The 26,978-nt window shown below is 35.7% G+C and overlaps 1 protein-coding gene across 14 annotated transcripts in view; it reads right to left on the reverse strand.

Annotated features, from left to right (window-relative positions):
- Positions 1-1,830: 1,830 nt before the first annotated feature.
- The window catches only part of ZC3H13 (zinc finger CCCH-type containing 13), a 98,906-nt gene continuing 73,758 nt past the window's right edge, over positions 1,831-26,978 (reverse strand). For 4 of the 14 annotated variants that reach the window (XM_055244397.2, XM_055244395.2, XM_055244398.2 and 1 more), the window contains exons 12-20: positions 23,475-23,558; positions 22,575-23,130; positions 17,659-17,762; positions 16,048-17,271; positions 14,805-15,329; positions 12,605-12,757; positions 11,181-11,381; positions 6,849-7,012; positions 1,831-4,663 (exon numbers count right to left, since the gene is read on the reverse strand). In XM_055244397.2, the coding sequence (XP_055100372.1) occupies positions 4,493-4,663; positions 6,849-7,012; positions 11,181-11,381; positions 12,605-12,757; positions 14,805-15,329; positions 16,048-17,271; positions 17,659-17,762; positions 22,575-23,130; positions 23,475-23,558 (3,182 nt within the window). In that variant the 3' untranslated portion in view covers positions 1,831-4,492. The remainder of the gene's footprint in view (positions 4,664-6,848; positions 7,013-11,180; positions 11,382-12,604; positions 12,758-14,804; positions 15,330-16,047; positions 17,272-17,658; positions 17,763-22,574; positions 23,131-23,474; positions 23,559-26,978) is intronic. The other 10 variants (XM_055244402.2, XM_055244403.2, XM_055244401.2 and 7 more) reach the window with 3 other exon arrangements.

Consider the following 26,978-nt stretch of genomic DNA (forward strand, 5'->3'; position numbering starts at 1 on the left):
ATAATTTGTGAATACATTTGGGCTTACATCCATGTGTTTTCTATTTGTCTCACCTGTTCTAAATTGCTTTTTCTCTTCTGCTTGCCTGTTTTGACGTGATTGAATGCCTTTTATCCTTTTATTATTCCTTATTACTTTTGCTTTCAAATGAAATTCCAACTTCATACATAGCCTACATACTCTAAACTTCCAATTATCTGAGCACCAGTAATTTCTGTCCTATTTCCATAATACCTGACTACTTAATTTGTTTAGTTATTAACATCTATTCTAAAAGGAAATGTTATATTGCCACAGTAAACTAAAACAATCAGTACCACTTGCCATGCAAAGTAACTAGAACATACAGAAGAACTTGTTTTATACTCTGTGGGAAACACTTCCATATTCCACAAGGCTTTGCCAAGATATATACCTACACCGCCCCAAATGGTAGCCACTAGCCACATACAGCTATTTAAAAGTAATGACAGAATTTTAAAACTCAGTTTCTCAGTCACACTGGCTACATTTCGAGTGTTTAATACAAGCCATATGAAGCTTGTATTGGCCATTTTTTTGGGGGCAGCATTTATAGAACATTTCCATCATTGCAGAACATTCTGTTGAACAGCACTGTTCTAGACCTTCTCTCTAGCAACCCCCATCCCCTCCACCCAGTGGTGAGCCACACTAGTATTTTCGTCTTGGAATTCACCAAAGCTCTTTTCCTAGGCCTTTGCATATCCCCATCCCTCTGCCTGAAATACTCCTTCCCCTTTTGCTCTTTGCTAGCTTTTCATTTTTTAGGACTCATCTCATACATAAGACCTTCTTGATAATCTGAAGTAGTACCCAACTCCTATCGCCACACTTATTTCTCATCTCAGCCATTTGGTTTTTTCTTTAATTGCCATCACTGCAATTTACATTTTATTCATGTCTGTTTACTTCCCATCTTTACCTAAGCTACTCCAATTGTACTTCTATCACAGTATAACCAGGTGGTGGCTATCGGCTGTAATCGGAACACTTTGGGAGACTGAGATGGAAGGACTGCCTGAGGCCAGAAGTTTGAGATCATCTGGGCAACATAGCAACATAGCAAGATCCCTTTTTTTTTTTAACTTGAGACAGTATCATTCTGTTGCCTAGGCTAGAATGGAGTGGCGCCATCACAGCTCACTGCAGCCTCAACCTCTTGGGCTCAAGCAATCCTCCTGCCTCAGCCTCCCCGAGTAGCTAAGACTACAGGCACATGCCACCACACTTGGCTAATTTTTGTATTTTTTGCAGAGATGGTGTCCCACTTTGTTGCCCAGGCTGGTTTTGAACTCTTGGGCTCAAGCAATCTTCCCACCTTGGCCTACCAAAGTGTTTTTTTTTTTAATTTTTCTTTTTAAAATTGGCCAGTTATGATGATGCACACCTGTAGTCCCAGCTACTTGGGAGGCTGAGGTGGGAGGATCCCTTGAGCCCTGGAGCTGGAGGCTGTAGTGAGAAATGATTGCGCCACTGCACTCCAGCCTGGGGGTCAGAGAAAGACCCTGCCTCTGAAAAAAAAAAGAAGGACTGGGCATGGTGGCTCAAGCCTGTAATCCCAGGACTTTGGGAGCCCAAGGCGGGAGGATGGCTTTGAGGCCAGGAGTTTGAGACCAGCCCAGGTGAGACCCCATCTCTATAAAAATAATTTAAAAAAGAAAAAAAAAAACTGAAAGAAACAGCTCAATAAAGTTGAGAAATTATGTTTACAGATGCATGTAGAAAGTTATTTAATAAAAATATTTCACCATTTAAACTTGGATTCCCCAGAGTGTCATTCAAAATACCCAAATGGAAAGATCAATAAAATTAATGAATAAAGAAAGTTTATTGGAGATTATTAAAGAAAAATGATAAAATAAGGCAAGTCCTAGATCATATTTAAATACAATATTTAGAAAGACAGCTATATAATTTTAGCTAGGAAAATCAGTAAAAGGGAATATCCTTAAAAATGGGAAGGGTTCACATAACCTTTTAAAATAGTAAGTTGAGGTGTAAAAGCATCACCAACAATAGTATGTACCTTAATCTTTACACAATTGGACAGTGAAGAACAAAGTGGGATATTCTACCAATGCCACTTACAGAACAGATTTTCAAGTTAATAAGTCATAAAATCCTAATGTAGTCATGGGCTAGGATGGTGAAGACAATCTGCAATTACTGGTCGGAGTGAAGCAAAGTGACAGGTCAGATTTTTCAGCATATCAAGTTACTACTTAGGTGTGCTTACAAACCTTTGTTAAATAAAGTCGGGTATTATTAGTATACCCTTTACTAAATGGTGAGGATAGCTGCCAAAATAATCAAACGGCTAATTATGTGTTAACTCTCATTTATTTTGGACTGCAGACATACTCTTGCCCTTTATCTAGCTACACAATTCCTTATTACCAGCAGCTGGAATCCAGTTGTGCAATTATGGCAACTGGACAGACCTGAGCCATCAGTTATGAGATAGATGACCTTTTAACTGTACTACCAAACAATTTATAGACTGGAAGATTGTTTTTCGGGAATACCAGTTTAACTGAGACTTTAATTATGGTCCAAGAGCTTTTATGAGAAATTCAATTAACAACTTTGCTTTAGAAAAATTTTATAGGTATATGTTACTAATACTGAGAATGGTTGAATTAAAAGAAATTGAGACTGAACAGTACATTTCCACTGGAAACATAAAGCTCTGAATGCTGTGACTGAGTGAACAAAGGAATAGTTCTAAATTTTCTTTTGCAACATACATAACAAAAAGATTTCAAACTGAAAGACAACAGGTTTAACTGAATGACAGATTTAACTACATAGTTTTCATTCTATAAATAAATAACTTGTGAAATATCCCTGAAGTCAGTGGACAAATGGGGAAACCATTATTTTTGTCATATTCTACAATTCTGAGAACTAGGATTAGAAATTCTAGGACTTTAAATCTTTGTGCTACAGAGAACAATATTATCCACTAAAATCAGGAAGTGGCTTCCTGAAGGGTATTCATTCTCTGAGGTCATACATTTTTTTTTCTTTATTCAAAACACTTAGTAAAGGAAAAGGACACAAGGAAATTCTGATTAAAGTTTTCTCCTGCTCTGTTTGCAATTATACATGCTTTCAAAGTCATTTGAAAGTAAGACCATTTCCTTTGGCAGGTATCTTGTATAAATTAACTTTACAACATATGTTTCTTGAACAGAAACTTTACACCACTGTCATTATGTTACCTATAGAGACAAAACTACTAACACAAGTAATATGGGCTTACAATTATAACAAAAACCTGTGAGAGGGCATGATAAAATTAAATTTTGATTGCCTTCTTTTATTATTATCACTACTACTGTCTGCTCACAAATTCTGTGACCAGAGTCCATTTCAAATCCTTCTAAGAGTCCACTTCATGAGTTAAACATATACATATAGAACAAAGCAGGTATACTGTAATTTTTAAAAGTAAATCTGTTTTACATAGTACGGCTGGAGGCAGTTTAATGTAATCAAAAGTTATAGCTCTAAAAAATATGATAGTAGAATATTAAACCTCAGGTTACGTTAGGTTTGTTAACTCTTGATTTGCTTTGAGTAATTTTTTTCTTCAAAAGCCACATTCCAAGAAGATGCCTCAAGTATCAACGAGCTATATTTGAAGTACATCAACTCTGTTTAAAGCTGTCCAACAATAAGGACACAAGCAGTAAAATATCTGAAGCATGAAACATGTAATGTTGATGACTAATGTTTCAGAACATCAGGAATAAGATTAATGAAGAGCAAAGTAAATCTAAAACAAGGAAAGGGAAGTTACATTTATTAAAAATAAAAATAGTACACAATCTCTGATAACAAAAAAAGCATTTAGAGTCAAAAGACATCCAACATACATTGTAACAATGCACACGTATTAATTAAAAAAAAGACCCATGAAATAATTTTTAAAAAACTTTCAAAAGGAAAAAGCTATTTTGGCTTCCTTCTGCTGAGATTCGCCTATAAACATACCGTGCCAGCTAGACCAGCATTCGCTTTCACATGGTCTGTACAACATTGTAGTGCACAATGTGAGCAATTACTTTGAGGAACACATTGTTTTTGAATAAAATTGTTGGTTCTGTATGGATAATCCAGACATAAATCCATGGTTCCATTTCACAAAAATATTCATAGGCTGGAAGAGCAGTGACAACCATTTTCCAAAATCTTCAGTTTTAACAAAAAGCACAGAATAAACTACTAAATCTAGATGTTTTCACATTATTTTGCATGAGTGTCAAATACTATGTAAAAATTAACGTAAAATCTTAAGTTAGCCAAGACTAGTGTCTCTAAAGATCAAAATTCTTCACTCTTTTAAGCACGGCTGATAAATCTTTTCTGCCTTTGTCACTAATGCTTGTCAAACCAAAGAACTTTGCAAAAGAATATGCACTGCTGAAGGAAGACAGTACCAAAAATACCATATTGAACTTCGGTCTTAAGACACACACAGTTCCTGTTGGATACTGGACTGTGAAAGTTTATTATCTTCAGTCTTTTCATGTCCTGGAGCATGGCAAGTAGTCTTCCGCTTAAATAACCGAAGACTCAATCGAAGTAATTCGTTGTCTACTACTGGAGCACTCGTGTAAGCTTGTTTTATGGTGCCCTATTTGAAGAAAACAAAAAAAAATTTTTAAAAGATGTACATTATTAGTTGACAGTAGGAAAGATGGGCAGGTAAACCTCTACCCAAAATATCAAAGTTATAAGAGTATTTCATTTTGGATATTAAATTAGCTTTATTGGATTTCAAAGCAAAATTAGAAAATGCGTTTGGGCTCAATGAATCTTGAAAAGAAACTCTTAGAGGGCACCTAGTTTAACCTCTTGCTTAAAGTAGGAATCCTCTCAACAATTTCTGACAGGTAATCAACCAGTTTTTACTTCATCATTTCCAATGACAAAACAAAAAACACACTGCACATTCTGTTGTTGAATGGCACTATTTTTTCCATGTGATGAAATAAAAGCTCTTCTATGGTGCTACACTGTAATTCAATCTTACTTTTACGTGACAATCCTTCAGTTCTACTAAGATCAGTGCCATGAGTTCCTTCTTCACATAGTTTTTCCTTCTGTAAGCCAAACATTCTATTCTATACTCCTTACCAATCTTTCAATGTCCCATAAAAAGTAAGCTCAAAAACTGAATAAATCCTTTAGAAGACAGCTAATCACGCAGTATGCTGAAGAACTACTACCTCCCTTATACTAAAATATGTATCTATATTATTGTGACCTAAAGTTACATTAGCATTTTTTGGAAAGTTATTGTCATAGAGAAGGGACCAGGGAATGTTATAAAATACAAAACAAAGAAAAGTGCATACTGAAATCAGGGGGCAAAGGAGAATGACTGTAGTGATTCTGTCAAAACTAATCTTGAACCAGACCTTTAAGTGAGGAAAACTTGATTATACAGTCAAGACGTGTTTTAAAAATCTCCTATTCCTCGTATTTGTTTCCATTTTAATCTTTGGAGATAAACTCATTCTTCTGTTTTTTAAAAATTGAATCCCCCCCCTACCCACTACCCTAAATCTGAGTATTTTTCTTTAATGAAGTAATCTTTTCTTTAGCAATGTTATATAGTCAAAGATAATTCTGTTTTCCTAACTGCCCCCAAGTAAAAAGCTAGTGAAGTTAACCATTTTATCATTACTCTAAACTTTCTAAGCAAAGAATCACACCAACTCTCTTTTGTTATCCAGGTTGAGTAGTCCTCAACTGAAATGCTTTGGACCAGAAATGTTTCAGATTTGGAAATTTTTTTGGATTCTGGAATATTTGCATTACATGTACTTACCCAGTTGAGCATCCCTATCTAAGAATCCAAAACCTGAAATTCTCCAAAGAGCATTTCCTTTGAGGGTCATGTCGCTGCTCAAAAGCTTCGGATTAGGAATACTCAGTCTGTACTACCTATACCCACCCACTCACCACCCCAAATAAAAATCCCAGTTTCTTTTTTTTATTTTTTTGAGACGGAGTCTCACTCTGTCACCCAGGCTGGAGTGCAGTGGCGCAATCTCCGCTCACTGCAAGCTCTGACTCTTGGGTTCACGCCATTCTCCTGCCTCAGCCTCCCAAGTAGCTGGGACTACAGATGCCCGCCACCACGCCCGGCTAATTTTTTGTATTTTTAGTAGAGACGGGTTTCATCGTATTAGCCAGGATGGTCTCGATCTCCTGACCTCATGATTCGCCTGCCTTGGCCTCCCAAAGTGCTGGGATTACAGGCATGAGCCACCGTGCCCGGCCAAAAATCCCGGTTTCTTAACTTTAAAGAGTCTAAAATGTTTTCATCTTGGGTTTACCAGATTTCATTAACAGATCTCTTCCAAATCTAATTTCTATTCCTCTTACTTCTCAATCTCTTTATTCCTTTCAAATGCTTACCTAGAGTCGCTTTATTTCCCTTTCTTCCAACTTTGTATATTCTCATAAATACTACTCTCATAAATATCCTCACCACTCCAAGAAATTTTTTTCCTTGAGTTTCAATTTAAATAAATTTTTGTAATATGTTTGCTTGTTGAAAGCTTTTCACAAAAAACGTTTAACAGAAATGGAATATTTTAAACTTTATTAAAACAAATATTCATTAATACTATTGAAGTAAAATAAAGCGTATTATACATTTTAATGGCATTCTTCTTTTTACATGCATAAAAGATTAGGAAACCAAACTCATAAAAACATAAGATTACAATCTCAATTTAAAACAACCAAATGAAAAATAGGCCATTCACACTATTTACTTTGTATTTTTTCCAAGGAAATAACAGTACCTTCTCATTTTTAACAAGCTGCTTTCGAATTGCAGAATCCCGTCTGAAGCACAATGCCTTACAACATGGCCCAAGATTACTAAGAAGACTTGCTCTTTCTTCTTTTCGTAGTAATGCAGCCATATTGAGAGCCCCCAATTCATGTTCAAAGAGATTGTCTGCATCTTTCAAAAAAAAGTAAACATGCATCAAGTTTTACTAAAATAGAAAAGGGTTACCAACTACTTAACTGAATATTCTACAAATTCTATACTTTATTAAAGTTAGCAACATTGGTGAAAATTATTTCATATTAAAGGTAATATATTCTCTGTGAAGCACCTTCAACACGTAGTTATGTTGGTAGTCTCAAACAAGAATAAATATTCTGATAGCCACTTTAAATTTACTTAAAATATAAGAAAAGCAGATTGTATGTAGATCTCAAGGTAGAGCCCAGGGAACTTTTTTTTTTAATTTTAAAAACTTTATTTATTTATTTATTTTTTGAGACAAAGTATCTCTCTGTTGCCCAGGCTGGAGTGCAATGGCACGATCTCGGCTTACTGAAACCTCCGCCTCCTGGATTCAAGCGATTCTCCTGCCTCAGCTTCCCAAGTAGCTGGGATTACAGGCGTACACCACCACACCTGACTAATTTTTTTTTTTGTATTTTTAGTAGAGATGGGGTTTCACCATGTTGGCCCAGGCTAGTCCTGAACTCCTGACCTCAAGTGATCTGCCTGCCTCGGCCTCCCAAAGTGCTGGGATTACAAGCATGAGTCACTGCTCCCAGCCCCAGGGAATTTATTTAAATAATGTTTTTAAAGGATGTTTTAAAGAAACATTCAAGTTAAGAATCATTGAACTCTAATTCAGTATACTGCTTACCATCAACTACTACTTAGAGTTCTAGATTTCAAGACTTTATTATAGCAAGATTCAAATGTTATAAAAATATTCAAGTCTGTAACCTCTAAAAAAATTAGTTAAGAAAGTGAAAAAGTGTTAGATAACTGGCAAACTTTGTCCTAGATTTGGTCACCATAAAAACCTGGGACAATGTATTAAATTAAAATCACTTAGTTTTAAGTCACAACATGCAAGGTAGGGGAGAAAACACTGAACATACAAAAAAAAAAAAACCCCAGAAGAATTAAGGAAAGATATAATAAAATATAAAGAGGTTGGGTTAAAAATAGACACAAAGGAAGTCAAAATAACAGAACAGGACCAGTCAGTAATCCAAATAAATAAGAGTCGGTCAAGAGTACGAAAGACAGCAGGTACTGCCTCTATTCATACAACACGATCAAGCAGGTTACTTTTACAACCCACAAAGAAAAGCAGTAAACGCTTGGGTAAAAATAAAAGACACATTTTACTGAGAACAAAATGGAGCTGCATTACATAGCTGATTTCAATTTTCTGGGTTGCAAAGTGTAAGTATTGAGATTAGATAATTAACAAGAAACCAGTCTTATATAACACACATAGTCAACAGATATGTAACATAAGAAAGGTGTAAATATATAGAACAGCCCGAAACTAGTTCTCAAACACTGGAGTCTATCAGGATCAGCTGAGGAGCTTTTTAAAAAACATTCCCTGGGCTCTACCACCAGATTTGCAGAAAGAGAATCACCATAGTTGGATTAGAATACCTTAAGGGAAAAAAGGGGCAGGTTTTTCAGATGATTCAGATATACCAATGTTTGTACCAACCAATGATATAGTCATATATGCACATGATTAAAAACAAAAACGAAAACATTAACTACCATTCCACTACAGACATAATATAAAATAAATGCATTGAGCCTACACCCTTCCTTGAAAATTGTTCATTAGCACACATTTCTGTTTATTGGGATCCTTATTTTTGGCTTTTAAAATAGTAGATTACAAAACACACACCTGCAAACCTCCTCAGGGAGTATATAACATGGCTAAATTTCCAGTCTCTTTATAGTTTTGAACTGAGCAGCACCAAATTACTCAAGAAACAGACTAAATGCATTCTTAAAAGTTTAGCTCAAAAGAACTTAACCAACAGAGAGTAGAAGGATGGTTAGTAGAGGCTAGGAAGGGTAGTGGGGGTGGGGAGTTGGGGGGATGGTTAACGGGTACAAAAAAAAAGAATGAATAAGACTTAGTATTTGATAATACAACAGGGTGACTATAACACCCTGTTGTAAAAAACTGTTATTGTCAATAACAATTTAATTATACATTTAAAAATAACTAAAAGAGTAGTTGGATTGTAACACAAAGGATAAACGCTTGAGGGGACGAATACTCTATTTTCCATACATGATTATTAACACATTGCATGCCTGTATCAAAGTATTTCATGTACCCCACAAATATGTATACCATGTACCCATAAAAATTAAAAACTAAAAAAATGAACTTAACCTTAGTGCAATTAGAAAACAGACAAAAGCAATTTCAATTTCAGTACACTTACAAATTTTCTGTTTTAAGCTTTAGTTGTTTCTTTTAAAAATTATATATGAAGTATGATTATGTTTTCTTTCATGTTGGTACACTTGAATAGACCAAATGGAATTGAAAAATCAGTATCAATTATTTCATAAATATTTACTGAATACCTACTATGTATGTCAGGGACTTTTCTGGGCAATAGCAGAAAATATAGATAGATAATTAGACCTTGGATATGGCAGTAAACAAGACAAAGTCTTTATTCAAGATAATACATCAGTTCTCTAATACAACCACCATAGCAGCAAAAAATAGAAGAGGTCTGATTGTTAAGCCACATCACCCCACCCTTTACAGTGTATATTTTCACTGTTTAGGTTAAGTCATCAACAAGTAAGGGCCGAACCGTATTTCATGGGTAGCAAAATCAAACCAGATTTTAACTTGAAATGCTACTAGCAAGAGGTCACAGAAACAAATATCTTTAGAGGTGGGTAAGATTTTAGGGGTTTTATTCCATCACTTTACAAATAAAATTGAGGCTCACAGGAGTTATTTGCTTAAGGTCACAGAACCAAACAAACAAGGCAGATAGAGTAGGGCAAGAACAAAGTCTTGGGTCATTTTTCGGTTAACACATGTTCACAATTATAATTATATGTATTTTGTACATGTACACTCTAGGTTTATTGGGCTATATTAAAATAAAAAAATTTGCTGCTTATGCTAATAGATAAAAGGAAGGGCATGAATTCATAAAACTCATAAAACAGTATTTTTTGATTTTGTATTAGTAAAAAATTTAATACTAACTAAACTTTTACATCCAGGGACATGACATAAAATTGTTAATTAATGTTGTTCCTTTCACCTTTTACCTCCTTTTCCTTCTTTTTACCATCTACTCGACCCTCCCCATCAATAAAGTATTAGTAAGTTGCAAAATAAACTAAGGTAGGTACTAGATGAGACAGAGATAGTGAAAACCAAAACCAAACAACCCCTACCACCAGAATCCATAAGCTAGATAATCTGGAATAACTAAAAATTGCTGCAGTAAGGTCAAAAATCAGAGTGATAGGATATTTTCAAAGTAGCAGTTAATATTTATTGGGTATTACTATATGCCAGGAACTGTTCTAAGTGTTTTGCCTGTAATAACTTATTTGCTCCTAATTACCATAGGAAGTTGGTGGTATGATTATTCCTGACTTACAGATGATGACACTAACACACAGATTAAGTAATACCCAGTAAGTGGCGTGCCTACTGAAATCCAGATCATCCGGCCTTACAGACCAAGCTCTTAATCACTTTGTTAAAGACTCAACCTACACACCGGCATTTGGGTAGGTGTCTAGGGGAAAGGGCTGCCAAAATACCCAATTTCTTTAGACATGAAAAATATGTAGTCTGTTTTTCCTGGCTCTGCTTCATTTAGCCAAGGGCAAACCACTGAGCACTTTGATATTAGAACTTATTGGTTAATTTTTTTTTTTTTTTTGAGACAGGGTCTTGCTCTGTCACCTAGGTTGGAGTGTGGTGGCTCAATCACGGCTCACTGCAGCCTCAATTTCCTGGGCTCTAGCAATCCTGCTGCCTCAACCTCCCTAAGTAGCTGTGACTACAGACATACGACACCACGCCTGGCCTGTTAATAAGTAATTTTAATACAAAAAGGTCATTGTACTCTTTTTCCAACTTTTCTGTGGGATAACTCTTCTTCTCAAAATAAATTTTAAAGAGAAACTTTGACCATGAGGGTTAAATAATGACTATAAATGATTTCTCAAAAAATAGTTTCTATACAGTGTTAAGTGCTACATAAGAACAGATCAGAATCCTCTTCAGATGGCATCTTAAATGGTTAACAGACATTATATAGTTAAAGTAAAATGAAACTACCTTTGGGTTTTTCTAAAAGTCTCTGACATGTTTCTTTGACTTTGGCAAAGAGTTCAGAACCTGCCAACTTTTTAGAAATCCCAACTCTTAGCATAACAGCTCCAGGTGTGAATTTTAAGAGTGCAGCCCCAGGCTCTCGTGGTTCTTTTGGATGCTTTGGCATAAGACCAGACCAATCCACATCTATCACATCTAAGGGATCTGTAAAAAGTTAAAAAGTAAGATTTGTTTTACACCAAGAAATAGCAGTCTTGTTATCTACATAGAAATTTATATAAATCAAGGAAAACACAGAAAAAATGAAAAGTACTTTAAACCAAAAATGTCCTATTCTTAAAATAAAAGCCTTCCCATATAATATTCAGAATCTAAGGACTCTGACAAATAAAAAAACCTTCCCACCAAAAGCAAACAGGTAACCCAACCCACCCATACAAATAACTCATTTTAACTCAATGGGAGATCCCCAATGAAAGAACTCTATTATTTCACTCATATTGGCTCTCATCTTTTGAAACTTGGTACCAGAATCCTTTTAAGGGTTAAATCTAGGAGTACATGTGTTTGCAGTGTGTGCACACATACATTTTAACTTTTAAGAACAACTATTTCATTATGAAATCCCTTTAAGAGTCAGAGAGTGACAATTACTAGCATTGAGAGCAAATGATTCATCCACTGAGAAGGAACAGTTGAAGAAATAATGTTCTACTTGGAAATACCTAATACCAGAAAATAACAAAGATAACAATCATACATACCTTCTACATCAGCAGAAAAAATTGCAAAATATAATAGCAAATTAAAATAAAAATTTCGTATTTTATATAATCAAAGAAAAGATCCTCACTGTGATTTTAAAAAGTTGTTAGTAACAATCAGGCACTAATTGGAATGATTCAAGAGGAATGTTAAGGGGTGTTGCTTTATGGTATAATCACTAGAGTGAGTTCCGGCAACACGCAAAGTATTGTAAGTCAAAATAATTACCAAATTTAGAAAATTGATAGAGGTATATAGTGTTCAAATATAATTTCAACTACTGTCAATTTTTGACAGGTTGTTTGAAAAGTTGGCTTGTGTCACCACAGCTGTGAAGCTTTGTACCATACAACTACTACGTAGAAAGAACATTGCTAGACAATCAGTATTTGTTTAGATTCCAAGTCATATAATATGATTCTTAAATTCTGGAAAATAAACTTTAGAATTTTGCTATTTTAAATGAGACCCTTTCTAATTCATAGACAATGCCTACTTAAAAAGGAGTAGGCATATAGGCTATAATTTTCATTTTATTGGCCTTTCAACCTTAAGTAAAATGTAAAAGGAAAAATTCTAAGTGTCTTAGAGTAGAAGGTAAGAATACTTTAATATCATATAACAGATAATTTTCATGTTTAACCACCTCTGCAAATAGTTACCTGGCATCTTCTCCTCATCCTGTTGATCCTCCCTCTTTTCTGCATCACCTGCCAGAATTTCATCTAGTTCGTCATCACTGATTGGCTCGTATCCTTCTCCAGCACCAGAGCCTAATGAATGTGCATCATCTAACTTGGACTCGTCATCTCCTGCTAAATAGACAAATTAATTTCAGATCAAAGACAACATTAAAGGGAGAGGATCACTAAGTCAAATCAAAAGGTAAAGGGTACACACATTACAACAATGTGAAAAACATCTTTTTCATCAGAAAACTACATCTCTTAATTATTCAAATATTTGATAATATCAAAAGAAAACAAAAATAAAATTTAATTAGTTAAATTAAACTTTAACAGCAAGAATACAATCTGGACAGCAATGATCAGAACAGCTTATAAGATCACAATTAAAATATGACAAAAGCTACTACTAACATACTAATGTTGATTGTGTGTTAATTTTTGATAATTTAAAACTTTAAAACTCAGACAAATCTACTAACTTCAAAAGATTTTGAAGTTATGTTTTCAAATTTTCACAATTTATCTAAATAAAGTAATTTAAAAACTTGCAAACTTATTTAAAAAATTTACTTGAAGCTTAAATCTTAGTTCATATTATTTAGCTCATTGTATAAACTTTACAGCAGTGAGGTAAAAATACAAGAAGTGCCATTAATTCTCTCTCAACATCTCAATTCCTCCTATCTCAATGATCTTTCATTGATGAACACAATTTTTAGAAAAATGCTTTAATACAATTAAAAATAACTTTGTTAGTTCCACTAGTGTATGTTCTTTTTTTTATTTTACCAACTTTTTTCAACCACCTATGCTAAACTTTGTCTCTTGGTGAGTTAGTTGTGAACTTAATCCTAAAATTACAGAATACACTTAATGTTTACAATCACTAGCTAACCATACATGTCATTGAATCTACAATACTAAGTTTCAAAATGTAACCACATGCTTTATGGGTATGAATTTGCAGCAAATAAAATATAAGAAGTTATGTTTCTAGTCATTCTAGTGATTTTCCATGTTATTAAATTCTATAATAATCTCCCCATATCCTCACTAAGTCACTTCTAACGTAACCAATTTTAGTAACTTTGTCATATAAACATACATCTAAACATAAATGCACATAATAGGATTTTTGATTTTTCAAGTTGATCCAACTCATTTTCCTACTTTGAGTAAAAACTTTACATCACATAGCAAGTGATTCACCTATACATTTCTATTCTATATTATCTGTGATCATAACTAGCAAATTATATATTTTAGAGATGAGGGATACTGACTCCAATCACAAGAGAGCTATTATAATGATTAATTCAATTATATTCAATTATATCCCAGGGTTGTACCTCCATCAGAACCATGCTTTATGATTGATGCTATTTATACTCAAAATTGAGATGAAAATGTAATGTGAAGAGATGAATTTGAAACAGTAAGTGCCTTGAGCAGAGAAGGCTTCATCGAGAAAATAATGTATAAATTGAGACTTGAAGTTTGAGTTAAGAAAGATGAGATAAAAGAAAAAGGTCTATCAGGAAATGGTATGAGTGGGTACAAAGAAGGGCAGAGAATGGAAAGGCATGAGTCAGCTTGTCTAGTAAATGGGGGCTGAAGGGTAAAGAATAGAAGCATGGAGAGTGAGGTTTCACATAGCTGAGGCTGGCTCTGAGTTGATGCGGACTTAGCGTTCCTATTCTAGGACTAGGGAGTACCAGTGGGATTCCAGTCAATCCTATATTAAATACAGTTTCAGGTAGTTATTGTTTCATATATTTGTTCTCAATTGCCCTAGAAAATAGGGATTCACTAATAATTATTTGAATCCCTCTCTGAACTGAGAAGTCATTTCAATTTTTGTAATCTTGTTTTTTTAACATCTAAGAAAAGGATGTGATGGTTATTCTTCAACATCTATACACATTGCATCTAAACAATCTTTTATTTTATTTAGGTTTATGTGAACCAAATCTGCCTTAATGGTACTGCTATATATATATGTCTCTCTCTATCTTATAGGCCTTTTCCTTCTGAAATCTACTTCCTCTATAAAAGAATGGAGAATGGAGTCAATTTGCCCATTAGTGGGTGCCCTTTCAAAAGAAAATAGTTGTTTCCCACGAAATCTGAAAAGAAATAAAGCAGTATCACAGACAAAAGAGGCAGCACTCACCTTCCAGACTCTCAGTTCTCTCGGATTTATTTGTATCTTCAAATCCCTGCACAGATCCCAGATCTTTATCCATTCTCTCTTTATCCAAGGCTACCGAGTCTCGGGAAGTGCTTTCTAGATCCCTTTCATGTTCACCTTCCAGTTTTGCTTCACAGCGTTTCACAGACTCTATTTGAGAATTCTCAAAAGTTCTGTCTCTGTCTCTGTCCCTGTCCCTTTCAACAGAATCAGAAATTAGTCTCTCTCTTTCCCTATCCAAGTCTCTCCTTTTGTCTCGTTCTCTCTCTCGTTCTCGTTCTCGTAATCTATCTCGATCCCTGTTGCGTGGCCAATCTTTATCAGCATCTCGGTCCCATTCTCTCTGCCTCGTATCTCTCCTCTCTCTCTCGCGCTCTCTATCGTGTTCATATCGATCTCGTTCTTGAAGCCTGTCTCTGCTATCAAATGACCCAGATCTTGAATGGACCTGTCGATCTGACTCTGGAGAACTTCTTCTTGAACTATGGCTTCTTGAATCCTGGCGATCTAAAATAAATATACCATATACAAGGAGTTATTAGCACATGATAAAATAGAAACAAAATGCTTCATTTCAGGGTCCTTTAAAACATAATTTACCTTTTTCCATATTCTATGTAATTTTCTATATTCCATATTGTCTCTATATGTTCTATATATTTCTATATTCTACATATACATTTCTCTCTATAAATATCCAAACATATAAATCATTTTAAGAAAAATTCCTCTCTCAAAGTTCTAATAAATAAAAAAAAAGTTTCCTTGTCTATTTCTACTATAACCATAAAATATCTTCCAAGAAGTACATAAACTGATTAGGCATTAATAGAACTAATCACTCCATTATTTGATCTCTTCCTACTCCCCTATCTTATTTTCTGTGGTCAAAAGAGGCAGCCTTGACTGCATGAAGAATAGCAGGAAGGTTAAAATCATAGGCATCGATAAGGGAATTGAACACATAAACCCTTCCACCAAGACATACTACTAAAATCCTGATATTAAACTGATTAACACTACTGTATGTATTTCTATTATAATGTTGGTATTAATGTGATAACAGGTAACATTTTGATATGGCAGCTAAGCTTTTCTTTAAAAAGTTCCATAAAATTTAAGGCAGCATGTAAAGTAACCAATTTAGCATTACTTTAGAATTACAATGTGTATAAAATATACTAACCTAGGAAACAGTGACTAGATCACAATTCAATTTTATTACCTGAAGAAGTGCTTCGACTGGGTTCTCCACGCTTTAACTGATCAATCCTAGATTTTCTCTCTCCTGTGATTTCCAGGCTTTTTGTTTTTTCTCTATCTCTTGAGCCACTGTGCAGTACTCTCTTTCGACCACTTTGGTCATCTCCACTTCGATGGGCTGAATCATTGGATGGGGAGCGAAGACGACCAGACGTATGACTACGGTTACTCCGATTGCTCCCGAGGCTGCTGCTCCTCTTTTGATCCATAGGCTTGCGATGCGGTGCGTCTTCTATGGTCACGTGAGGCGTCTCTACTTTTTCTACTCGTGTTCTGTGGCATTTTCTGTGTGAGTCTTCATTGGCAAAAGTATTATTGGTGGTATTGGGGGGGGTGGCAGAGGTGGAAATGGTGATGGCAGATGTGCTGAAAGAGGTGGCAGCAGCAGCAGTAGTGGCAGCAAGAGTTGCAGGCACAGTTGTAGCAGTGGCAGTAGCCACAGGTGGTGGAGGAGGAAGAAGAGAAGATAGAGGAGAAGGGGTACTACCAGGAGTCGTGGCGGTGGCAGTATGCTCTGCTTCTGTCACCTCTGTACGGTCAGGGACATCCTCATCAGACCAGTCACTGAATGCTGTATCTTCTTTTTTCTGGGAGTCCTCTAGAATACCATTCTTACCACTGCACATTTCAACCAGTTCCTCTTTAGTTGTTATAGGGGGAGTCCGTGGGCCTCTTTTCTTCTTAGTTGGCTGGGCTGCTTCTTCATCAGAAATATCAGAATCACCTTTGGATTTTTTACGTTTTTTTTCAATGCTTTTCTTTTTCTGTCCTTTTTTTGGTGAAAATACTTGACCATCTTCAGATGTTGTCTCTATGTTACCCCTCTCTATTCCAACATCATCCTCTTTCTTTTTCTTAATTGGTTTCTTTTGAATTTTTGCTTTCTTCTTGTTTTCATCATGAGCTCGATCAGATGTCTCTCGATCTTCAGGCTGGTGGTGTCCTATAATGTCCTGTGCACGCATTCTTGAGCTTTCCAGGATTTCTGTCTGTTCTCTCTGTTTATCTACAGAAGAAAGTTTCTCCTTGAGTTCCTGTTCTTCGTAGCGCCTTGAACTCTCTTTCCTTTCTGGTTTACGATCCTCCTCTTTCCATCTACCCTGTCTGTCTTCTGTGAGGTGCGAGGGACTAAGAGAACGAGATTCTTGAGGTCGTACAACTTGGCTCAAGAGTCTGTGTTTTTCATCTATATAAAAGATAAAAGCAATCACACTCTCACCAGGTTAGTAACCACTGCATGGTACATATAGATTATAATAAGTCAATTTCTCCTTACACCTGTAATCCCAGGACTTTGGGAGGCCGTGGCGCGTGGATCACGAGATCAAGATCATTTAAAAACTTTAAAAATGACAATAATTTTAGTAAAAACAAAAATATGGCTTTACTCTAAATAGTAGAAAATGACAGTACTCTAACACATACTTTAGTTACAAAAGGAGATATTTAGAGGCAGCAAAGCAAGACAACTTTTTAAAAATCTTAATTCATCAGTTCCTACTAGTATGAAAGGATGGTTTCATGGTTACAAATGAATATGAATATAGAGAGACAGAAAACAGAGTCTGCTTACTTTTATCATCTCCACTGTTGTAGGCATCACTGTCCGGAGAATGTTCACGCCGGCGCTTCGGGGACTGTCTAGGGCTGGGACTCCCTTCACTTCTATAGCGCTTCCTAAATTGGGCAAGCAAACACAATTAGATCTGAGGGGCAAAAAAAGAGATTTCTTTGTTTTCACTAGTATCTCTTTACTATAACTGGAACATATAATTGTAGAAAAGCAATATTGTCAGAGGTGTATCATACAAAGGATATTCAATGTCTTTAATACAAATTCTCTACTTCATTTGCTAAGAATTGTGAACTTAAAATACACAACATTTCTTCTTCTTCTTCATTATACATGTAGAATAACTCAAGTGAAAATTGCCAGATTTAAATACTGTAAGGTGGTAACATGCAGCACAGAAACCAATATATTAATGTACCCTCTGATATAAACATTCGGCAATTTTGCACTCTTATGATGTAAAAATGCCCTATCCTGCAGAGCTGAATGAGAAAACCTAATATTGGCTTTGAAGTAAAAAAGCTATGAGTTCAACTTATAACTACATTAGTTATTATGCAGCCTTAAGTAAGTTCCTTGAAGTCACTGAACCTTAGTTTCTCATCTGAAAATGGTGGGTGGGGCTGGATGGGTGGGAAATGAGAGTCCATTTCATAAAATTGCAGTAAGGAATAAATTAGTTATGTCATAAACCCAGTGCCAGATATGTTGTGGGTACACCATAAAATTAGTTCCTTTCCCCTTCATGGAAATCACTTTCTTGCTGACAAATTAATAAAATAATTCATATGTTCATTATATTTTTTGTTGCTTAGTTGAGCTTTAAATGAGTAGCGTTTTACATCTCTTGGGTACTTAAATTATTCTAGTGTTTTCCCCCATTTTCATTAAAATTTGATTACCTGTTTTTTCACTAACATTGTTTGTTTATAAATACTATGGTCAAAAGTTAAGAAACATATTGTATACATGGACCAATGGAACAGAATAGAAAACCCAGAAATAAAGCCAAATGATCTTCAACAAAAGCATACAAAACATAAATGGGGAAAGGACACCCTATTTACTAAATGGTGGTGGGCAAATTGATAAGTCACATGTAAAAGAATGAAACTGGATCCCTCTCAACTCAAACAAAAATCAGCTCAACAAGGATCAAAGACTTAAATCTAAGACCTGAAACCATTAAAATTCTAGAAATTAACACTGGGAAAACTCTTTTGGACATTGGCCTAGGGAACGACTTCATGACCAAGATTCTAAAAGCAAATGCAACGAAACAAAAAATAAATAAATGGAACCTAATTAAACTAAAAAGCTTCTGCACAGCAAAATAAATAACAAAGACAAGCCATAGAATGAGAGAAAATATTTGCAAACTATGTATCCAACAAAGGACTAGTATCCAGAATCTATAAGAAACTCAAATAAATCAGCAAGAAAAACATAAATAATCCCATCAAAAAGTGGACAAAGGATGTGAATAGACATTTCTCAAAAGAAGACATACAAACAGCCAACAAACGTATGAAAAAATGCTCAAAATCACTAATCATGAGGGAAATACAAATTAAAAATCACAATGAGATGCCACCCTACTCCTACAAAAATGGCCATTAAAAAGTAAAAAAAAAAAACAGTAGATGTTAGCATAGACATGGTGAAAAGGGAATGCTTATTCACTGCTTGTAAATAAGTACAACCTCTATGAAAAACAGTATGGAGAGTCCTTAAAGAACTAAAAGGAGATGTTTGATCCAGCAATCCCACTACTGGGTATCTACCCAAAGGAAAAGAAGTCATTATATGAAATAAACACATGCACATATATGTTTATAGCAGCAAAATTCACAACTGCAAAGATATAGAACCAACCTAAGTGCCCATTGGCCAATGGGTGGATAAAGAAAATGTGGTATATATACACCATGAAACCATGGACTACTACTCAGCCATAAAAAGGAAAAAAAAATGTCTTCTGTAGCAACTTGTTCTCACTTGTAAGTGACTACTAAGCTATGAGTATGCAAAGGCATACAGAGTGATATAATGGGCTTTGGAGACTCAGAAGGGGGAGGGTGGAAGGGGAGTGAGGGATAAAAACACACATGTTTGGTACAATGTGCACTACTCAGGTGACAGGTGCACTAAAATCTCTGAATTCATCCAGGTAACCAAAAACCTCTTGTACCCTAAAAGCCATTGAAATAAAAATAAAACAAAAACATATTGCAGCACATGTATATCCCAGACAGCTCCCTTATATAGATGAGCAACCATGTGGAGAAGGCCCCAGGTATAATATGACAACTCACAGGCCCAAGCTTGTGTACTACTTTTCCAAAGCTCCTCTCCCATCAATAACTGGCCTATTTCCCCATTTTTCATATCTAATGACTTGCTATGACAAGAGAATGTGGTGAATGTGACACTGTGCAAATGTGGAGAGGATTCAGGAGGCCTTGCCACTTCAGCTTCTGCCCTCTTGTTGTTTCTACCATTACATGCAAAGCAGAGTTTAGACTACTGAAGGCCAGGGAGTCAACTGGAGGAGAAACAAGATGCCCTAACTGCCAGATACATGAGTGAGACAATCCTGGGCCTTCAGGTCCAGCTGCATTGTCAGATGGAATGTTGATACATGAGTTACTCCAAGTGAGACCAGCAGAACAACCACTCTATTGAGCCCAGGCAAAACTGCCAATCCACAGAATCATGAGCAAATAAATGGTGGTTGTTTTAAGCTACTAACTTATGTGGTGATGTGTTACACATCAAGAGATAACTGATAGACTGGAATAAAGTGAAAATTTAAAACATGAGAAAAAGTTATTTCAAGGAAATACCTAAATAAACACAATTAGAGTAAAATAAGTACAGCAATTAGGCAAACCTTCTACATAAGAGCAGTTAAAAAAAGTGCTGGATAAATTGAACTACTGAGATGACAATACAGTTAATGAAAGATTAAGATATTAATCTCATGTAATTAGTTTCTGTTATAGAGTTATTCAACTTCTAAATTTCTAGGGTCATTGTCAACTCTTAGATTGTCTAACCATGAAAAACCAGAAAAACTTTTGCTATTATAAGCAGACATCAGAAGCATGAAAAAAATACAGGTTGAGTATCCCTTATCCATGAAATGCTTTAGATTTTGAATATTTGCATTGTACTTACTGGTTGTGCATCCTTTATCTGAAAATCTGAAATGTTCCAATGAGCATTTCCTCTGAGTGTCATGTCAGTGTTTAAAAAGCATTAGATTTTGGAGCATTTCAAATTCTGAATTTTTGGATTTGGGATGCTCAATCTGTATTAATGAAAGCAGAGGACTGAATAAAAGATAAATAACAAAGATTTCGGAATTTTAATCTTAGAAAATAAAGAGGTCAGAAAAGTGGGGGGTGGGGAGGGCGGGAATATGTACCTGTGCCTCCATGTGTTAAAAAAGGTATCTCTGAAGTTTGTGTTCAGGTAAGATTTTTCAAAATATAAGGAGAGAGAAGCAGGAAATTAATCCAAGGCGTGTACTACAGAAAACCATGGCTGTAGATTAAAGAATAGCCAAGACCTAAGGGAAGAAGGCTCTACTTCTGTGCTGTGTTGTTTGGCCCTAACCATAATCCACAATAGTGAGGATGAAAAAAACCTAAAGCAGGGACCCTGTACTCACCCTGTGGCAAATGAGCCAGAGGTAGGAGCAAGAAAATTGAAGATACATAAATTATTTTCTCAGTATGTTTTGGCAAGGTAAACCACAGTGTTTATCCCAGTTGGAGGCAAAAAAGCAGTTAACTCTAGTAAGTTTGGTTTTATGCCCACAGAACTTCAAAACTGACCAATCTGAGTCTAGAATTCTCATGAACACTGTGATCAGCTTAGTCAATTACTGTCTCCTCACCAACTAATGAGAGCCCCAACATAGAGAGGACTGCTAAGCTGACAGGGACAACTCTGGGGCCATCTTAGCCATCATATGGAGAAAACCTTTCTGAGACTGAAATTAACACAGAGGGAAACTGGAGAGATGGAAACTGCTAATGTTTTGTTTGAGAATTTGGATATAGCCACATCAGAACAAGCAAAAGCTAATTTCCAACTTCCTAGATATTTGAGCAAGTAAGTTCTTTTTTGGTTAAAAGGGGGTGAGGTGGGGGAATGCCCTTAGATATATGAGATGCCAAGAACACATCTTTTGACCCCAAAGAACTACTCCACAGCACAAGAGAAGACACTTTCTTTTCTCTCATCTTCGAACCATGCAGTGATTACAAGGATTCCCTCAGTTCTAAGACATTGTGAATGCTTCCTGTAGCCTGGGGGTAGGGACTCCATAATTACAAGCACATAAAACTCATGAAGGATCATCAGAATGACACAGGTGATATCCCTTGGTGACTAGTCTAAGGGATGTGATGGGATACAAGTTCACTGATTCCTGTCTTAATTTAAAAATTATTTTTTCTAGACAACCGAAAAAACTTTTTTTTTTTTTTTTTGAGACAAGGTCTCCACCCAGACTGCAGTGCAATGACATAACCTTGGCTCACTGCAACCTCTGCCTCTCAGGCTCAAACAATTCTCCCATCTCAGCCTCCCAAGTAGATGGGATACAGGCACGTGCCACCATGTCTGGCTAATTTTTGTATTTTCTGTAGCGATGGAGTTTTGCCATGTTGCCCAGGCTGGTCTCAAACTCCTGGCCTGAAGGAATCTGCCCACCTCAGCCTCCCAAAGTGCTGGGTAAAAAAACTTTAAACACTGGATACATATAATAAATTTGAAAAACAGGAAAATACACAGAGAAAAAAATTAACAGGAAATTAAGAGTACATTGAAAAGCATTAAATGAAACTTTGAATTTTTCCTGAAATGTAAAATGTTATTAATAACTGATTGATAATTATTCTTACTTTGATTTTCTTTCATCATGTCCATCTCTTGGATTCCTATCTTCTCGGATCTCTTCTCGCTTTTCTCTGCGGTCATCTCGTCCTTTGTCTTTGTCTTCCCAATCCCTTTGGCGTTCTCGTTCTTTATCCCTTTCTCTCGCTCTTTCTCGTTCCCGTTCTCGCTCTCGCTCTCTCTCCCGTTCTCGCTCTCTCTCCCTCTCTCTTTCTTCTCTTTCTCGTTCCCGTTCTTTTTCCCTGTCTCGCTCCCTCTCTCTTTCCCGCTCTCGATCGTGGTCTCGGTCTCTATCCCTTTCACGATCTCTCTCTTTTTCTCTTTCTCTCTCCCGTTCCCTAGCACGCTCTCTTTCTAGTTCTCTCTCTTTTTCTCTTTCCCGATCCCGTTCACGTTCCCTCTCTCTCTCCCGCTCCCTGTCTCGTTCTCGTTCCCGATCTCTCTCTCTAGCCCTTTCATCTCTTCTATCATCCACTCTGTCTACTCTTCGTTCCTCTCTTCTTTCATCACGCTCAAGCTCGTCATTCCTTCCCTGATGTCGAATTGGTGAGCTTGGTCTTTGATCTACAATGAAAATCAAGTTTTGTCAGTGATTAATTTGACAGATAACCTATTGGTAAGACAGCATGGTAAATCTTAAATTTTATCTGTGTATAGGGTCACACTGGCAACAAATTACAAACCAAGTAGCATATTTAATTTTAACTTAATATCCAAGCAACAATCACCCCTAGACCTTACATTTTTTAAAGATAATTTTTATTTGCCCTCTAACTACCATGTTTCCTGCTCCCCGTCAACCCCCTTCCCCCCTCCCACTGATCAATCTTTGATCTTTCTCTGCATGCTCCCTACCCTACCTCCAGCCCACTGCTCCAACCCCACTTTCTGCCATCTCTACCCTTCACCTCTGATCTTCTCTGTCCCCCCAGCAGGACCTGAGAACACTGGTGGCAAAGGATAGGGGCAGCAGGAGGTGTAGAACATAGGAGCTGAAGGAAAAAAAAAATTTCCCTCGTAAGTCACACCTCTAATTTCAGGCCAAAATATATACACATCAAAGTGCAGCTATTATGTGAGGAAAATATAGCAGAACAAAACATATGTCAGAATTTGTTGCTGCAATATAACATGAACTGTAATATTAAGGGTACTGATGTCTAGCAATCTTGAAATAAATGTAAAAAGTGTTTCATATTAGTGATATATATTTGTAATTAATAACCAATTACTAATAAATTAGAAGCTTTACTTAATTATATAAATGATTACTTAGATGAAGAGCTGTTTTCTTGAAATGTTAACTGATAACCTCATCACATTTTATATAAATTTTTTCCATGTACACACAAATCACATAAACACAGAGTAAATGAATGCTTGCTGCCCAAATACCCAGTAGAGCAGAAAATTAGTCTGGGATAAAAAAACGTTTAAGAGGATGGCATGAACTTTTTCAAAGAGATAGCCATTTTTGAAAGCAACTACTGTGGTCTGATCTAGGATATTGTGATGTTTCCATTTACATACTATATATCTACTGGTTTTCAATAAAGATCATATTATAATAAGGCCAAGAGGTTGGTAAGTGGAACATCTAACATCAACTCATTAAGCAGAATAATTTTAGGATGTTTCTAGGAAGGGTTCAATACAGTATTTTGGATTTCCCTTCCTAATCACTGATTAAAAAGACAAGAATTATCTATCTTTACTATTTTAGAGGTTATAGACCCAGATATAAATGATCATAGCATTTTAAAGCTAAATCAAAATGAAATCCTACACAGTCACTTCTCCCCCTTGGGAAATTATGGTCCGGAGTTGTCTTCCCAATGTCACAGAGATGGTAGATGCATTAGAAGTCAGTTTTCTTAAACCCTTTCACTTTTGCTGAAACCAACTTAAAGTGGTTCTTCTGTACCATACTTTGGATTCCTAGAATGCTATCTACCCGTCTTTTGTAATTGTCTGAATTCCTGGTTTGGAGGAGTCATACCAACATCATAATCATTACAAGATAACCTGAAACAAATTCAATACCATTAACTTATAGCAAATCATACTTTAAATTTCTAATTACAGCAATATCAGCGAATAGACTATTCAGACATGCTTTCATGGGAGATATATTTTCCCAACCAAAATATTAATGCTACTTTCTTCAAAGGAAAATGGAAAGAATATAAGAACATCACTTTAATATGTCTAAATTATCTTCCCCTATCTTTCCCCCAAAATGTGTTATTCAAAGATGTGCTTCTACTTACATATTGCCTTATTTTAATAAACGACATACCAATTCATTAAAGCTGACAATCTCTGAGTTGTCTAAGCCTCATCATATCCAAGTACCATCAACTTCACTTCTAAAATATTTCTTTCTTCCTTTTCCTGTCCCCATAGCTATAGTTATTAACTCAGACCTTGATCAAGTCTTCTTAGATGCCTATGTCATCAATAGTCTAACTAACTGGTATCCTTGTTTTCGATCTTTTCCCAACACCCTTAATATGTTTTTGATGAAAATTATTTCTTCCAACTGTTTAAAAGCAGTTATCCCGTAGGCAGTGAAAGGCAATTAAAATCAAATTTTTAGCCTGACTAGGCTAAACTTAGGTCATTTACTACCTGGCCTATAGTCTTTCATCAGTCCTTTTCCCTGGCTTCTTTTCTACCTTGCCAATTATAGCATACTCTGACTCCAATCTCATAACGTAATTCCTTACTACTCCAAAGCACATGTTTCTTTCAGTCCTGGTGTCTGTACATGCTGCACCCTCTCCCTGTAAAGTGCTCCTTCTATAGTTTCCTTTTATCCTTCAGGCCCTAATTCAGATGTCACTTCTTTAGGCAGCTTTCTTGGAATTGCTCAGAATTGTGTTTGCTCCTTTGTCTTCTCACAGAACTTTTATATAGAGTAGTAGCATTTATCACACTTTGCTTTTTTGGGTGGGGAGTTCTTCCCTCTCCCCATTAAATTCAACAAGGACAAGAATTATTGTACCTCAAGTGCCTAGCAAAGTGCCTGACATGGGTACTCAACAAATATTTGTAAAATATTCATTAGCCTCCAAAATATATTTTTATTTCAATCATACATCTGATAATTATGGAAGTAGTTACAGTAAAATTAAAATAGAGAACTGAACTTCTGGTCAGAAGACCTGAGTTTGAATTCCAGCTCTGGAACCTACTTCTCTATAATATTGTAATCTTACTACTCTTAGATCTAATCTCCAAAACTGTGAAAACATGAATTATTTTATCAAACCTACACTTAGAAGGATATTGTAAAGATATGTAAAGCAACTATCAAAGTTCTTGGCACCTAGCAGAAGATCAATACATGTGGTTGAACTAACCATAAGATTGAAACCAAATGTTACTATTGAATTCGCATGAGATGAGAAAAATCTGAGCAAGGATATGAAAATAGAAAAAAAGGAAAAAAGAGATTTAAAAAAAAAGCATCACCAGTTCTAAAAGTCCCAGGGAAGAAAAAATTTCAGATATCAACACAGAACATAGAAACTCCAGCCCTATCTGTAACTAAGGAAATTCTACACATCTTTTAACCAAAATGCGTTAGGCTTACCTTACAAACTCAACCCAATCAATTCTCCTACTTCTGATCCTATCTACGCTCCCAAAAGTAGAAGATGCCTTAGAAACTTTATTCTTCTCCCACTACTAACCAATCAAGATATAATATTACCTCTTTGATTCAGCCCATAGTAAAGTATCAATATTCAATTCTCTGGGCCATCAAGTTTCATGCTATATTAATCTCAGCATTATAGTGAACCTTACTTCAGCCAAGGTTGGTAAGACCTTCATAAAATTTTTAATGTTTAAAGGCCCTAATAAGTACAGAAATAAAAGCTTGCCAAAGAAAGTATTTACAACCCTTCTTAAGTGCTTCCTAGTAATCTTGCTTCAAAATTGATTCAAGAGATCATCTGATAGATGAACAGAAAAAGTTTTAGCTTAAGACATATAAGAATGTCAAATTAGCTAAAGCAAATACCATATCTTCTCAGGATAGAATACAAATAAAATATTTCTCTAAACAATCCCCAGCCTTATCATCAGTTTTTTTTTATTGCTCCTTTCTGGAAGTACTTATAAAATTCTATTGATCATAGCAAATGAGTGAGTAGCCAGGATACTCAGATGTGAAGGTTTAGGTATTTCTTGAATCAGAATTGCCTGGAATAGAACCCAACCATCTACATTCTTTAAAGGTCTATAAGCTATTTGGTTAAGATGAGAGACACACAGCAGGGCACCCAAGTTTTTGCACTTTGTTGCCAGTAGGTACTGGTCACTAGCTATTGACATAATCCCTCCTAAACCATGTGAACAAAGATTATATGAGTATATATAATAGTTTCAAATGTGTCATCAAG

Source organism: Symphalangus syndactylus, chromosome 15 (assembly GCF_028878055.3).
Source record: "Symphalangus syndactylus isolate Jambi chromosome 15, NHGRI_mSymSyn1-v2.1_pri, whole genome shotgun sequence".
Taxonomy (NCBI): Eukaryota; Metazoa; Chordata; class Mammalia; order Primates; family Hylobatidae; genus Symphalangus; species Symphalangus syndactylus.